The sequence below is a fragment of the Pholcus phalangioides genome, unplaced genomic scaffold (assembly GCF_987345545.1).
Source record: "Pholcus phalangioides strain wild (caught in Gottingen) unplaced genomic scaffold, Ppha-v1.0 ptg000003l_1, whole genome shotgun sequence".
NCBI lineage: Eukaryota > Metazoa > Arthropoda > Arachnida > Araneae > Pholcidae > Pholcus > Pholcus phalangioides.
In genome coordinates this window covers 28,493,431-28,510,744 of record NW_028301596.1, presented here as the reverse complement: position 1 = coordinate 28,510,744, position 17,314 = coordinate 28,493,431, and the positions used below count along the sequence as shown (strand labels likewise).

At 36.4% G+C, this 17,314-nt stretch overlaps 1 protein-coding gene across 4 annotated transcripts in view; it reads right to left on the bottom strand.

The window, feature by feature from the left end:
- The window catches only part of LOC149088357 (sorting nexin-13-like), a 360,452-nt gene that overhangs the window by 194,759 nt on the left and 148,379 nt on the right, over positions 1 to 17,314 (bottom strand). For all 4 annotated transcript variants that reach the window (XM_089247374.1, XM_089247371.1, XM_089247378.1 and 1 more), the window contains 2 exons: positions 15,639 to 15,722; positions 13,504 to 13,645 (listed from right to left, as the gene is read on the bottom strand). In XM_089247374.1, the coding sequence (XP_089103500.1) occupies positions 13,504 to 13,645; positions 15,639 to 15,722 (226 nt within the window). The remainder of the gene's footprint in view (positions 1 to 13,503; positions 13,646 to 15,638; positions 15,723 to 17,314) is intronic.

The window sequence follows — 17,314 nt, the reverse complement described above, 5'->3', positions numbered from 1 at the left end:
AGCGAGAGCCGCAGCATGTGTGGAAACCCCCGTGGAAGCACAAGCCAGGAACCCTGCTGTAGAGGGAAATAAACTTCTCTCTGCCAGCAAGAAGAAAATAAAAAAGAAATGCGAAAGAGAAAGGCATAACCTGGAGAAAGCTCTGGCAAATGTGACCTTGGCAGAGGATGATGCGACGAATGAGGAGAAGGCTGTCATGCCCGGACCCTCAAGAATTGCATCGGGCACTGTCGAGGCCACACACAGGAGGCATTCCTCGCAAACGTGGAAGGGTCCCAGGCAACACGCCAGAATCAAATTTCAAGAAGCCTTGCAGGGACTCTTCGTATAGCAAGGCTACCAAAAAAGGAATCACCCTCAGGGTCCAGGCTAAGGATCCAGAAAGGAAACTGACTCCAGCTGATGTGTCTCACATTACCAACTCAGTGGAGGACCAGATGCTGGAGGACACTGGGGGGTATTTACCCTCACATTGATAGAACCATCTTTGGGGAGGAAGGTCTTTGCATTATATGCAGAGACCAGACCACGCTGGAGTGGTTGAAAACTGTGATCAACCTCCACGTCCACCAAACGTTGATGGTCACACCGGATACCTTGCTCTAGGACCTGGCGATACTAGGACCACCAATGAAAAAATTCTTCATCTGGATTCCTGGAGACTGGGATACTAACAAATCCCTAAAACTGCTCAGTAAATACAATGAAGATCTGGTGCCAGGCCAACTTTACCTGCGAGCTGTCATCCCGGGAAATGGGGGCAATACCCTGGTGATCGGGGTGGAGTGGCTTGCCACCAGATCTTTTACTGTGCATTGTGGCTTGAGTGCTGTCACATTCAGGGAGCCATCTCGACAGCACAGGCCATCAATCTCTACTTAGTGTCCTGAGAAGCCAACTCCTCAGGCAGAAGAACAGTCAACACCCGCTGATAAAGCGGGGTCTGCCTCCAGACCCTTAGATGTAAATAAGGACAACGACTCAGAGATGGAAGTGGTGTTGGACCTGGAATATAACACCGGGCCTGACTCCGATCTATTTTAGGACATCTTTGCAACCTCCTCGGTTAAACCTACACACCGAGTGGTATTCTTTTACCCACGGGTAAGTAAATTTTGTAATATATCTTGCCAATGCGAAAAGTAGATAAATTCAGGCAGATAAATTTACAACATAGCAAAGCTGCATCCTATAATCTTGCAGCTTTCTTTCACAACCATAATCATTTTGTACCTCTGATTCAAGAACCATGGGTCAGAAACGGGATGATTATGGGCCGTCTAACCAACTCCCAACTCTTCGTTAAGAAAGGAACAGTGTGTCATCCAAGAGTATGTGTGTACCTTGCCAAAAGTATCCATGCCTGGGCACTGCCACAATTCCCATCAGATGTTGTTGCAGTTCTGATAAAGGGTAATGGACTAAACAAGAATCGCCCAATCATGATCTGCTCAGTCTATATGGCCTATGATCTCAAAATTCCGAAAATGTTCAGTGAACTGGTGGAATATTGCGAACATCACAATATAAGCATGATATTTGGATGTGATACCAATACTCACCACACAGCGTGGGGCAGCTCAGACATAAACCAGAGAGGAGAAACATTACTAGAGTTCCTCATAAAAACAAATCTGGTTTGGGCTAACCAAGAGCACACACCAACTTTCCGTACATGTAATCGGGAAGAAGTTATTGATCTGACCCTGGTCTCAATAGACATTGCAAACACGATAAAGAGATGGAGGGTCAGCAATGAACCCTCCTTATCTGATCACAGGTTTATAAACTTCTACAACGAAGCAACATTTATTCCCACTTTTTTTCGGAATTTTAAGAACACAAACTGGGATTTTTTTAAAAAAGAAACCTGGAAAGCCAGCTCAACACTCTCGCCAACATTGGTGACGAGATCTTAACAGTAGATGACTTGGACCACCATGCTGCCATTCTGACAGAGGTGAACAGGAACTCTGCAAACCAGGTGTATCCACTCAAGCCTGACAAATCTAAAGTCTACTAAAAAAATTGGTGGACTATCTTGAACTCCTCCATAAAGAAACGAGGAAGGCTGTTAGGACTAAACTTGAATCAAATTGGACTTAATATAAGGAAGATCAAAGAAAGTTCAAGAAAGAAATCAGAAAAGTGAAAAATAGTTCTTCGAAGAAGTTTTGCACAGAGATGAATTCACTGTCAAAAACTGCCAAGGTTATCAAATTGATCAAAAAAAATTCCTATGATAAAATTAATGTTATAGAACAACCAGATGGTAACTATACCGCTAGTCCAGTGAAGACGCTGGAATGTCTTCTGGACTATCACCTAGGGGGACCATTGGAACCAGACTGGTGTGAAGACTAGGCCCATCCTGGAACCAGTAGACACCTCAATAGCCAACATAATAGTTGAATATGACAAATGTACCGAAGCCTTGAGGGGTCACTAGGCACAGATGGAATATATTCTATCTTTTTACAAAAAGGATGGGAAGTAATAGGGAAAAGTAAAGATCCCCTCTCTACTAATGCCAAACGAGACTCCTGTTCCAAAACAAAAAATTTCTCTAAATGCTTCATTATCCACATACCCAGGAGAAATGAAGTTGCTCACATAATTGATAACATCTCAACAGGAGTTATTGAGTGTTACACCGATAGCTCTAGGATTACTGATACTGGGGCAGGAGCAATTTTCCGCATCTTTGGAATGGATCACGACTACCATAAGATACATTTGTATCTAGGCAAAATGACCACAGTCTTTCAAGCTGAAGTTTTAGCAATAGCCATACTGGCTGAAAGTCTGATTTCTAAAGGGTATCATGGCAATCAAATTGTTATCTTCTCTGACAGCCAAGCAGCACTATTGGCTCTTGACAACTTCTCAAGTTTCAATTGTGTGTAAAATACTGCACTGGCATGCTGAATAACTTGGCAGCATTGGGCAACAACATCCTTTACTGGGTTCCTGCTCATGTAAATTTCCAGGGAAATGAACTCGACCAGATAGCCAAACAGGCAGCGAACCTGAAGCTATCTGGACCTCTCTATCTTGTTTCAATGTCAACCATCAAAGGAGAGGTCAAACAATGGATAGAAGACAAAGATTTGCGGCAATGAAACTCAAGGCAGGACTACAGACAGGTCAAGCTGGCCTTGGGAACCCATCCAAATATTGCCAAAAAACTTATCTCATTGAACAGGAAACAAATTCGACAGGTTATACAGATCATCACTGGTCATGCTAACCTAGCGAAACACCTACACAACTGTGGCTATGCAGATTCACCTATTTGTCCTGCGTGTGGAGAAGAAGAAACTCCACTCCACTATGTGGGACGATATTCTGCCTTCTCTATCTTGAGAAGGAACTACTTTGGTGATCATCAGGTGACACTAAATGAAGTTAACCTAGTAAATTTTCTCAATTACACTAAACACCTGAATTCATGGTGAGTTTCTATTCTGCTACAACTTGAACTCTCATGCGTTACCATTTAATAACTTCATGTCGAGTTCTCTGCCATATCTCTCTGAGAACTCCTCTGCTCCTTTTTTAAAAAAGGGTACCGCAGACAGGAGCAGCCTCAAATTTTCTGATATGGCCTTTACCAGTTGCAGTTTTCGATAATCTCCCACATACAGATATTCAATATAATGGTAGCAGATGCCATAACTTTCGTCCCCAGAGCAGCCACCAAACTCTGGAATTTCCACAGAATAATGTTTCTCTTCATATTCACATGACCCATAACTCATGTCAAACCACTTGGTGTTAGAGCAATGGGCAAAATTTGCCTAAGCTTTTCCCTTATGGGGCACCAAAAGATGAAATTCTATTATTCAATCCACTAAAGTTAGGAACAGCTCTCTTCTCATCTTCTGTGCTGTACCCCATTGCGGCACAGCCATTCTTCTCAGATTTTGTAGAGCTGCCATAGCTGTGATTCCTTTCACATTTACATGATCCTCCCATTTGAGTCTTTCATCGATTTTGAATCCTAGGTAGTTTAGAACTTTGTTTTTTGATGGATCTACCCTAGAGCCAGATCGTGGGTGGTCTCTTGGAAGAAATCCAAAGGAATGATGTTTTTCTATTTAAAAGAGTCAGTTTGTGCAACAAGAGCCAGTCAGATATGATTTTTAGTGGCCCGTACCTTCGACCGTAGGGCCTGAGGCAATCACAGCGATGTCATCAGTGAATGCCTGGACCCTTACATTTTTCGGCCAGTTTTTCTTTAACAATTCATCCACTATGATGCTCCACAGAAGTGGACCTGAACATGATCCTTGAGGAGTACTGTTCTCAAGTGCCCTCAATACCAATACAGCATCTGTAGACATTGATACCATTCGATTGGCGAGAATATCTTCTAGAGTTCTTCGAAGCTGTTTGGTGATTGGAAGATCTAGTAGTCTTCTTTTAATGGATGAATGTGTCAGGTTATCGAAGGCTCCCTGGATGTCAAGGGATATTATGGCAATGTCATTTTGTTGTTGTCGTAGGTAGTTTATCTAGTTCATCATAGCTTTGAGAGCCATTTCCACTGAGCATCCCTGGTGGAATCCATATTGTTTATTATGCCACCAGTGTTTTTTTCATATAGAAAGTTATGCACTGGACCAGCTTTCCTGTCGTTGACAGAAGCGATATTGGTCTATACCAAGACATCTTTGAAGGATTTCTTCCTAGTTTCTGAAACAAGATCATCTTACCTCTTTCGAAAATTTCCGGGAATGTTTCTAGGTCGAGACACTTATTAAATAGAGCCACCATCAAGTTTAAAAAGGTACTGTTTATATATTTGAGCAAATAGTTATTTATCATTGTCTAGTCCCAGGGCTTTTCTATCATTGAGAGCGAAGATAATACCATTTATCTCTGTTCTTGTTCTTTTTCTCTCTTTCGCCAGTAAGTTACTGAATGTTACAGTTGTGTCTGCTGAAAAATAATTTTTCTGGTCATCTGCTGGAAATGATATTTCAAGTTGTCTTTCAGCTGCTTCTCTGAAGGTTTCGCCTTCGTTTGACAAGATTATCTGAAAAGGAAATGTTCTTCATTGTTGCCTTATAAACTGGGCCATACGTTGATCTTGCCCTCTGAGATCTATCTAGGTTTATTCACAGTATATGCAAACCAGGTTTTGCATTCCCTTTTTACTTGAGGAACATTTCTAATTATCTAGCACATATTGGCTCCTGTCTGTTGAGTTGGCTAATGGCTATCAAGATTCTTAGGACAACACTGTATTAAAAGCAGTAGTGAGATGGAACTTTAGTTTAAAATTGTTGGCCACATGAGATCCGATAACTTTTGCGATGAATGCATTAGCACATGTAGCGTTGATGCCATCATTGGTGATTTTCATGTGGAGAAGAAACTTTAGTTCAGAATACGCCATTTGCTGTAGGAAATCTTGCTTGATTTTAAGTCTGTATTGATATAGTGCATCAGTGAATTTTAAATGGAGGTCAAACAGTTGATTTAGTAGCAAAATGTCTGCATAGGAAATGGATCTTAATTTTGTTGGAGAATTCTCCATAGGATTGAAATATTTAGAATTTAAACCCCCTCCGCGAGAGAACGTTTCGATGGGTAAATATTCTTTTACAAACTTGGAGAAAAAGTAATAGTTCTGTTTCCAAAGCGAAAGTTCTTCATTTGTGACTTAGAATAATACGAAGATCTAGTTCTATTTCAGTACTAGCAATAATACCCGGCACTGCCCGGGTTTTCTTCAATGAGAATGTTTGGATCATGTGATATCTCCCTCTTTCTTTGAGGGACATGCAAACCGTGTCTAAGTTAACCAATATGGCGACTTCCTGCGCATGAAATAAACAAATCTAGATTTAAAGAAACATAGAAACTAATATTTTTTTCCCCTTTTTTTTAAGGGGCGCTAGGTATTTTGTTCCCCCACCCGAACTTCAAGTTATCTATTTCTGCTTTCAAAAATGCTTAAAGCTGTGGAATTTCTTTGATGTACTTTACGGACCCATAACTGATTTTAAAACAACCTAAACTATATCAATTTATGCAGTGGAATATAAAAAGGCAATATGAAGAACTTAATTTTCATGCTTGAGAAGATATAAATAAGAAGTTGAAATTAATGTTATTGTCTGGATATTCACCTGAAAAGTATAGGACCGGATAATTACTTCATGTTTAATCTCCTGGGCTTTGTATATCTCTAAGCAAACTCAATATTTCAAAAATCAAGAATTCAATACAATTTTTAACATTATTGATGTGACAGAAAACACCACCAAATTTTCACATTTCTACAGTAAAACCTGCAATTTTAACACTGGTTTCTATAGTTTCTATGAGAATCAACTTTTTCCTGACCCTCAAAGCGATGCTGATGATAATTATGACGTCTATTCAAAAAGCCTCATTACTGAGCGTATTGAAAATTTGGCAAAGCATTATAAAGGCATAAATTATTATTCATATAGTAACAGGATTAGAGAAGTGACAAACCATTGCAAAGGCATATACACATCTGAAACGCATTGCTAGGGAACCATGGTAACCAAAGTAAACGTTCCGAAAGTGATTGTTGAGGCCCAAAAACCATTTTTGCCAGTTAGGGGCATTTGCCCAGCTCTGACAAAATTTTAAAGTAGCCTATCGTTCAAGTCGGGTCCCATTTGGTATATGTGCAAAATTTGGTGATGATCGATCTAAAATTGTAGATTTGTATAGAGAACACACACACACACACAGAAAATCAATTTTATATATATATATTGAGTGGAATTCTCGAATCGTCATGAAAAGAAAGGTGATTATCCAAAGTTTTTCTTTCTTGTTGATGAACAAATTGTCTATTAAAATTGACTCTCAGAATTGTAAAATAAAACTGATTCCTAAAATGTTGATTCTGAAATATGGAATTTTGTATTTTCCAGAGGCTTTGTTGCATGAAACATATCAACTGCAATCCCGTATCTTACATTCCTTAACCACCGAACAATGTTGTTTTGATGCTTTTTGAGGGAGGAAAGTCTTGGATCTTGACTATTCAACTTAAACGATGGGACATTTCTGTTGTTATAAATTAACAAAATAAACATTTCACGCCCCAAAGTTGTATGGTCTCGGTTTTCACATTTTTGATCTTTTATTTTTTTGACTGTAGTATATAATATCGCACCAGATTGTGCCTCATCGACTGTGACAAAAGATGTTGAGTTCTCTTTATGAACAGACAATGGGAGAGAGTGTTGGTCCTCTTGGTCAGGAATGTTGATGTTGGCCTTGAAGGTTTTCCTTTCTTGTAGATGAAGATGTTATTTATTAGAATTGTCTCTCGGAATCGTAACAAAGTTTATTCCTGAGATGTGGACTGCGAAGGATGGAGTTTTGTATTTCCCAGCGGCTTTGCTGGGAGGAGCAATCCACTGCTACCTCATGTCTCACATTCCTTAGCCGAATATTATTTTGATGCTTATTAAGGAAAAAGAGCATTTGACCTTGGCTATTCAAATTAAATGATGAGGCATTTCTGTTGATATAGATTAACGTAAACGTTTCATGCTTCAAAGTTGAAACGGCTTGGATTATACGTCTTCTGTCCCTTTTCTTGTTTTTGACTGTGGTATATGATATGTCATTAGATTTTGCCTCATCGACTATGACAAAAGATGACGGTTCTTCATCAACTGTGACAAAAGATGTCAAGTCTTCTATTTCAACAGATAATGGATAAGAATGTTGATCGTCTTCATCGAGATTATTGGTGTTGGTCTCACACAGTCTCCTTTGTACATTACTCAATTGGGCGCTGACCCATGTTTGGAATTCTGCAGGTTGTGGATCCTTGATCTGCCCATTTGATAACTCTGGAGCTTCATGATTGGTTGTTATTCCATAGATATTGGGTCTCGTTTCATCCTTATTTGCATTTGGATTCTTGTTGCAAAGTGGTCATTGTGGCAAAGGTAGAGGAGGGTTCTGAAGTCCTTCGGAGTAAAGCATTGTTGTTTGATATGTTTGAATGCTTATATGTTTGTCCTTAGTCGCTGTATTGTGATTTTCAACCCAGTCTTGGATTAGAACAATTAGAGTATTGGCTCTTTTTTGAGGAACACTTGGGATGTTGAATGTTTGTTTCTGAATCTGTACCGGAAGTAGAGTTCGCAATTTCCAAGATGCAGTTTAATATCTGTAAAATACTGGTGAACTTTTGCTTTCGACCATGTTCGATAAAGCTAAATCAGGGTAGTCGGGATGGGCTCTGTGTAAATGATCTACGAAATGCACAAATCTTTCATCATAATAAGTGACTAGTTAGGCTTCTGTGTATGGAAAAGTGCATTCAGAATCTAAAGTATCGTTTAAAGCAGCATTTGGCATTTCAACATCGGTACAATTATTAGAAATGTTTGGTGTTGAAAGTAAAGTTACGTCTTCAGGAGTAGGATTGAGCTTTTTTAAAGGCATTTGATGGTGAGTTCATATCTTCAGGAGCTGAATTAGTATTTGAAGATGAGTTGTACTCAGGAGTATGAGTTATAGTAGTCAGTCTCACCAATAATTAAGTCTGTTTGTCTGTGTTGGTTTGTCTGTTTATCAAACTTATGCAATTGGTGTTCGTCCTTTTCTTCTTTCTTTTCCTTTTCTTTGAATTTCCTCTCTTCCACTTGGGCTTTTATTTTAGACCTAGTTTCCATAGAATGGCCAGTTTGATTTTGTCCCTGATTTGTTTTGTTTCCCAGGTGTTTGCCTGAAAGCATTTCGGAGCACCTTTATGAGGGGGTACAATGTGGGTTAGACTCATCATTCAAGCTGGAGTCAATGGGGTCAGCAGAAATCATTGAAGAAAATGTGAGCAGAAAAATCTGGTTAACTGAGGCGAATAGAGTAATTTTTAAGACAACATTTCACACAAAAAAAAAATCAGTCCACAAAAACACTATAATTTGTCAGTGTCATAGATTCATTTTCTCATAGGCGCTAGTACAATCAGAATAATCATATCAATTAATAGTTTGGATAATTTAAGATAATATACAATGCGGAGGATACCTCATAGAACAGAGAGTGTTACAAATAGTTACGAAGTTGAACATTTAGAAGTTTCTTTTCTACTCATTGACATGACATTGAGACTTTGAACAGTATATAATCCTAAAAAATTAGTTAATTTTGTCTCTTTATATCACAAAATTTTCATCCCGGTAAAAGGTACCCATTTTTAAAATCAGTTTTTCAAAAGACTCACCAGTTAACACTACACAGCCAGTCAAAAGAAAGTTTTGTTATAATGTTATTTGCCCACAGGGAAGCACATGGTTTTGCTCGAAATCTTCGACTTGTAAGTTTTGATTTATTGGGCCGATTCACTTGCCAATCCTATCAGAATACTCAGTGCACATTCACAATTAGAAACATGACGCAACACTTAAAAGCACATTTTTCATTTTTTATAACCTATCAACTGCAGAGCTACACAATTGTGTTTGTAAACGCATCCAGTGACCGGACTGGACTCCTCTAAAAAAACCTTCTATCCCCTTTGCTATTGTGATTCCACCATGCATTCTATAATCAAAAATGCTTATTTAGGTGTCTTATATCCCCTTTTAAAGTTTTCCCATGAATTTAGATTGACCCCGTATTTTGCTATTCGTTATATTTTTTACTCTGAATGGCGACCAAGTAAATTTATTGATCTACCCAAGTCCTTTCATGTTCGAAGAAATATTAATAAAAAGTTATGTGGCTTTATAATTTTGTGAACTTGTATACATGCAGTTAAAATTTTTTATCCCTGGCAGTTCATGACAGGCCCACTATTTTCAATTAATATTACATGTTTTCCTTCATAAAAATTGGGGGTTGGGGATAAGGTTGAATTTGTATTTTTATTTTCCTAATATTTATACAGTACAAATACAACACCATAACAGGCAAAACGCCCAACGAGGTGGCTGAGAAGTAGTCTCACATTATCTGAACAAATATAAATATTTGTATAATAATTACAAATATATTTGTACACCTGAAATTGTCCCTGATATGCCCTTCCAGTTACCTGAAAATTTTGATTTCCGACATACCTGATGTCCTGTGAATGTCGGATAATCAGGAGTCAACTGTACATCACTTTCATTAGAATCATGTCAGTGTAGAATCCAGTGGGTTTCCAGGATATGTAACCAAGAAGTTTACCAGACAAAGAATTATCATATGATGTAAAAATGTAATCCATGGAATGTCTATATGTCACATATATATTTAAATGAGGAATCAATAGCTAAGTACCAGATACAGTTGAATCCTGTTATAACAAACTCCAAGAGACTGGAGAAACCACTTTGTTATAACGAAATTTTGTTACAAAGGAATTCCAGGTTTTTCCATTGTTCCTATGTAAACTTATATGGGGGCATTAGAAAAGTTTGCTAAAACGAGATTTTCACTATAACGGTATTCGTTAAAACAGGATTCGACTGTATAGCCAAGTACAAGCCGAGTTTTTGTGTTCAGAACATTTTTTTAAAAATTGGGAGGGGTGGCTTATACATGTGTTTGTTTTTAAGGAAACAAAATTGAGCCTGAGTTTTTATTACTCCCACCACCTCTTCCTACAGCGAAGCGCACAAATTCTGGTACACAAAGCGAGTTCAACTCAGCTCACAAAAAGAAAGCCATTTTTCAGTATCTGGAAGGGCCCCTCTAGCCTAACAATACACTAAGATGCCCCTACCACAAATTGGATTCAATTTGTAATAATTGCATTGGGGGTCATTCAAGTATTACATCAGCATTGATGGGGGAGGGGGTTTCGGATTCGCTGACTTTTGATGACAAGGGGGGGGGGGAGAAGGAGAGGGTTTGAAGGTTGCTTATGTCATCAACCACCCTTTTGAAGACATGAAATATTCTAAGCTGCTGACAAAATTTTGCTGAAAAGGGGGGGGGGGTGTCAGTGTTTTGCTGATGGGGGGGGGGATAGGGGGTCCAAAATGGCTAAAAATCTGCTTATGTAATACTTGAATGGCCCCTAGCTGCCAACTTTTGAAAATGAAAATTAATTTTCACGGGTACCTGTATTTCATACTAAAACCACTCCCTAATAAATACAAATTAGGGAGTACCTATAATTACCCTATTTAAATTTTTCAAATTAAAATAGGGATTTCCCACACATAAAAGTTGAAGTGTAGACAATAAAATCCCTACTCAGAAATTGAAGTCAAATAAAATAGGGATTTTAAACACATGGAAGTTAAACCCTTGGGAATAAAATCCCTATGCAAAAAACAAGTGAAGTTGGGGGTCAAACTTCAATGGTTATCTAAAAAAAATAAATATTGTGTTCAATTAGAAACGATGTGAACAAATATTTTGCGGAAATGACCTCAAAATCATCGGAAGATGAAGGGAAAAAAATCATTAATTTTTGAAGAACACTGACTTTTTGTGACACTTGCTTGATATTTTTTATGATTCCACATGGGTGATGATGACAGTCTTTCCACCATGACGATGTTTATGTCCTTAACACAACTTGTACAAATAGAAAAAGTAGGCATTTTTCTGGAACGTTTGATAAAAGAAAATTCATCGAAATAAGTATCTTTAAAATTGATTAAATATTTTTTGCTTATCAGTATTCGTTTTGTCATTGCACGTACATAACTTCACCAAAAGAGAAAGTTTTGACCACATGCGCATCACTATAATCTTCAATTATTACCCAAGACTATTGGCTGCTAAGCTATTTCCCTGCACTGTAAGACAAACAACTTTTCTTGTTACCATCAGAGAGTTTGTAAAACTTCCTTAAAAAAGGAATTTTCCACTATTCCCCTTATTTAAGACCTGTGACGTAATTTTGAAAGGGGAAAAAAACAGAGGCAAAAGACTTTTTTGTCCCACAAGAAATTCCTTAGGGATTGTTTTCAGAAGCAATGATTCTTTTTAAATGAAGTAGGAAATTTTTAGGAACAATTAGGAATTTTTGTGATTTTCGTAAAAATTCGAGAGATTTTAGAACTTTTTGGGAGGTCGAGAGATGAAGCTAAAATTCAGGAGACTTGGTAGAGACGTAATTGCTATGCGAGTTCCTCTAAGGGGGCTCCTCATGCACCAGGAGACCCACAGGTAATTCCCAGATGAGCCCCTGCATTAAGATGGTCTTACATCAAAGTGGTTTCCCCAAAAGCAAAAGTATCAATCAATACAGCATGATAATTACAGTTTGTGGCCAGGAAATGATAGGCATCTCTCATATTCGGCCAGAAGACTGAACATTTTGCACAACCATGGGCCTATGCTGTAACCACTGAGACGATAGGAAAAATGTTTTAATGCTGTCTTGCAGTCTACTGGAGAGTGAGTGAATGGGAGGGAAAAATATTTGGTAGGTTTTGATAATTTTCCCTAGCAAAAACTTTAATCTCATAAAACATATATTTTTTCGTCAAAAATGTATCTGAACACATTCCTGCCGCCTGACAGTCAATTGATTAGGGAGCTAGACTCTTACTGTGCAGATCTGGGTTTGAATCCTGGTTCAGGCATGGATGTCTACTAACACTAACAAATTCCCTGAATGGATCATGCTTTTCCCTTGGGAATATGCGAGGATCATATTATTTATTGAACTGAATAAACGAACAAGACCAGGCTCTTCATTACATTACAATACTCTGTCGAATTGGAAATGCAAGCTCGATGCCCTGGAGGGCACGGACGTCATGGCCTCATAAGGGTGGGACTGACAAGGCTCTCATCCTGGGGCCCAGGATGAGTCTAATTTTTTTGTTGTTTTCATGCTATAAATTCACTGTTGAAGGGTCCGTGAAAAGTCTGGTCTGGGGGCCTGCCAAATGTGCCAACCTAGAGGCCCTGCTTCAGAATGTGGGGGCCATGGCAGTCATGCTAGAAAAAGCTCCAGTCTGGCCAGGGAAAGGGAACATGAGGAAAGAAAAGAGAATATTTTTTTAAAGTAACAGAAAATGTCAACAATAAAACTACACTCACATCAGGCCCATAGCCGGAAATTTCTTTCGGGGGAAACCAAAGTGATAGAACAATAGATTTGGTGATCTTTTCCCCTTTTTTCGGTCATTTTCTCACATTTCTGGGGATCCCCCCCCCATTACGGCCTTGACTTACATAAAACATCATAGAGCCCACTGCAAGGCTCATTCCAAAATATCAGCAACGAGGGGGGGGGGGCCAACAATACAAAGGAAGGAGTTGTAGCAGGGTTTCCAAAATATGTAATTTTTTAGCATAGCAAATACGCTGGATTTTTCATTTTCCATCGTTTTAATGATCCTCAAGTTAGGGGGGGGGGGTGAGATTATACACGAGTACACATGGTAGTTGGATAAATTCCTAAAGCATGAAAGCTTGAGTGCAAAAAAGAATTTTGAGAATTATGTGAACTTATATTTTTAAAGTTGAATACACAATATGACGCTGGACTGATAGCTAAAAAATATTAAAAATGTTAGCAATTAAGATACAAACCATCTTCACCACCAGTATCTTTGGAACGCTGAATGGCTATTTCATGGTTGAGGATTTCTAGTATAGCCTGTAATTCACTGGGACTGTCTGCACAACGTAGAATAACTAGAAAACAATCACTAGTAGGAACTGTGTCTTTACACTGAAAAAAAAACTCACATTAAAATTTGAGGAAGAGATGGTAAGTTCTTGGTAGTGCTTTTTAAATTTGCGAGACTAAATAAACACTTTTTTCTGAACTCAAAAAATACTGGATAAAAACTGGGAAATATATGCTGAAATACTAATATAATAGTGCTGGTTTTGCATATGTAATCATTAGCCTGAATTGGAGCCCAGAAGTTCAGAAAAATTATATAAATGCCTTCTTTTGTTTATTTTTAAACCATAAATGCATTGCTTCATGTTGATCTGCAAATTTTAGAGGTCACACTCTGAAGAACTTCAGAGCTCTGTAAGACAAGAGTGCCTGAGATACACTTCTAACATTTGCTATGCCCAGCTTTTAAATAGCAATAACCACACTGATCACATCATAGCTTCCATGGTGTAAAAAGCTAAGAGAACTGTAGCTCTGGAGCAACACTACTTTTATTTTGCTACACCAGTATTTTTTTAAAGAACTAGAATCATGATTTGAACTAAAGCATTTTTTTTTTCATTAATTTTAGCAGCCTTATAACCGGAAACACTGTCCTGCAAAATGTGGATGGTTTCTATACATTATCTGTACAACAGTAAAATTTAATGAAATATCCAGATTTTTTTTTTTTGTATATACAATGGATCTGGTTATGTTTTTCGAATTGACTATCTATGGAAAATGTTATAAGCAGAAAATCACTTTAAAAAGGAAATCTCGATGAGTATTGATAAGAGTTGGGACCATGAAAATAAGTTGTATTAACGGGGAAATGTTCTAGGTGGAAATGTTATAAGCAGGTAGTGTAGGGGAACATGTCTAAAATGAAGTTCCTATTGAAAGTTTATGTAAATTTTGTACACCAAGGTTATAACATTACATTAAAGTATAGGGAGCATAAAAAATGTTTGGTGCCAATTTTTAGTTTCATCATGAGAGTTACATTAGTCAATCATAAGGTAAATTTTGTACTGTTTAAGGGTCACATACCCTTTAACATCAGGAGAAAAGTTAAAATATTAATACTATTTAACCATTGATTTATTAGAAATGCTTTTCACATACTTTAGATTAAATATGCTATCCTATTCCAGTATAAAATTTTACAGTCTTAAGTTTTTGTGAAATTTACTTTAAATCATTGTTTCTATTCTGTTGCATTGTTTGAGTTTTTGGAACATGTAACAGAGCTGACAAATAAGCCTAAATTTTCTTTTTTTTATTCAAAATTTAAATGATTGATAAAAACTTTTAATTATATTTTGAAGCATATCTCTATGTGCTATCACTTGATGTTTATATAGATGAAAAAAAATTTATGATAATGACACAACAGAGTGGACATTCGACAGTGAAAAATCTGGTAGTAAAGACATTACATCTCAAGTCATTTTCCAAAAGTCAAATCCAAAAGTGTTGATCAAGCATTAAAAGTGAACCTTTCAATGTGCTCAAACATGCTATCAAATTTAATCTGGCATAAAAATATATTTCCTAAATGATTGTAACAGAGTGGTCATTTTAAGATGGGAAAAATATTGGGACATAATTTTTTACTATCAAAAAATAGTTTTTGATAAGAAAAAAAAAAGTTTTTTTTTCAAAATTTTTTTGTTAGTTTTATTTATTTATGGCACATATATAAAACATGATTCAAGTCTTTTGAAAAAAAAAAAATTAGATTTACACAGTCTCTTTTTGTTTAATACTTTTTTTTCAAGCTGGGACAGCCAGATATTTTCAGATTTTCCTACAAACAATTTTTTTTAATTTTAATTAGATACTATCTGAAACAAATTAAGAAATGCCATATGACAGAGAATTAAATGAACTAGAAAAAAATTAAAATTACTACAAAACCCTGATATTTCGTAACAAAAATTATAAAGTCTCAGAAATGATTTTTCAATATTTTGGGAATGACCCAGGATCTACTGTATATCTAAGCAGTGAAACAGTTGTAAGCAAATTAAAAACTGAAAAAAATACTTACAAGCCAAATAATAGTTTGGTTAATGTAATCTGGATCTGTTATTATCTTAATTAATGGAATCACCGCTGCATTTACAATGATTTCCTATAAATTTAAATAATGTAGATATGAAGAATAGTAAGTATAAGCATATGCAAAAGTAACTACAGTAATTTTCAAAATTATGTAACGCAAGCAGAAATATCCAAAAGATTCATCATAATGAATGGAAATAACTTTAAAATGAAACAAAGATCTTATCATATTTCATAAATAAAACAACTTCAAACATCTCCACAAAAATGAATTTTCGCGATATTTTAATGGGTATGGATTTCTTTAAAGCAGTGGTTTCTAAACTTACAATAAGATCACTGACAACTCCCCACCCTTTTCGACACGGATTACTTGGGCACCTTCATTTTGAAAATTCTACTGTGAGCCACCCCCCAGGAGGTCAAAACCCATACTTTAAGAACCACTGCTTTGAAGGAATTAATTCATATACTAGATGCAATTTTTTACATGAGCAATAATCAAAAAGCAACATTGATTCTGAAATTATCAGTGAAGCAATCAGTATAATTTATACTAAAATCCTGGATTTGAAAAACACTTTTTGACAAAAAAAAAAATTTTTCTTCAAAAAATTAAAAAAGAAAAGGTATCACCAGACAATTGAAAAAAAGCATTTAATATTAATATAATTACTCTTAAAATTTTCAAATATACTTTAAATTATACTCTCATATTTTAAATATATGCTTTTAAATTTATTTACTTTATATACTCTTATATAAGTTGTTCACCCCCCCCCCCCAACTTGAAGACCACCAAAACCAAAATGCTGATCAAGGTTTCTGTACACAAAAACTAAACTGTATGTAAATCGACCCCTGCCTCAATTTCAGAACAAATTTTTGAACCATAAAACTTGACTTATACAGGGTTCATACAAAATCTCCTAGATTAAAAATTATGGAGTTCTAAGCACTTTTTAAAGGAGTCAAGGCAAACTTCATAACTTATTAGTTTTACAGCAACAAAAAAAAGCCACATATGCAAATTTATTTTGAACCTGCCATACAACTTTTCCCTCTTCTCAAAAATATAGATGTACAGCGGTTTAGAAAAAGTACATTTGATTTCTTACCCAGCATTATAAGAATTCATAAAATAATCCACATACAGTATAATCCATACTTTTTCTTGTCACCAGTATTTTAAAACCTTCAAGTTTTGGTCAAAATTATAACTCATAACAGCGTCACATAAATTATAAAAATTCTGATAGTGACATTCATTCCCTCTCAATTATTTAAGGTATCCGAGACTGCGTTGAAAACGTCATTTTCAAAGAAAATATGGATTTTCATTTTTGTATTTTTTATAAAAACTCTATTTGTTGTGATTCCAAAACGGGCCTTGCTTTGTTTATATGATGCTCAGAACCAAAGTTACGTCCACTTTAATGTTGCGTTTTTACATACAAGTAATACGCGAATAAAGACTTTAAACGTGTTTTACGAAGAATGCTATTTTTGACATTTTACTTGACTTTGTGATATGATTTGTAAAAATTGATTCATTGCATCCTTATGAAATTTTAATGTGATATTTTGCTATATATTGTTGAGGTTATGAACCAAAATCTAAGGTCTATCACATATATTTTTTGAATTACAGTGTTTTATAGA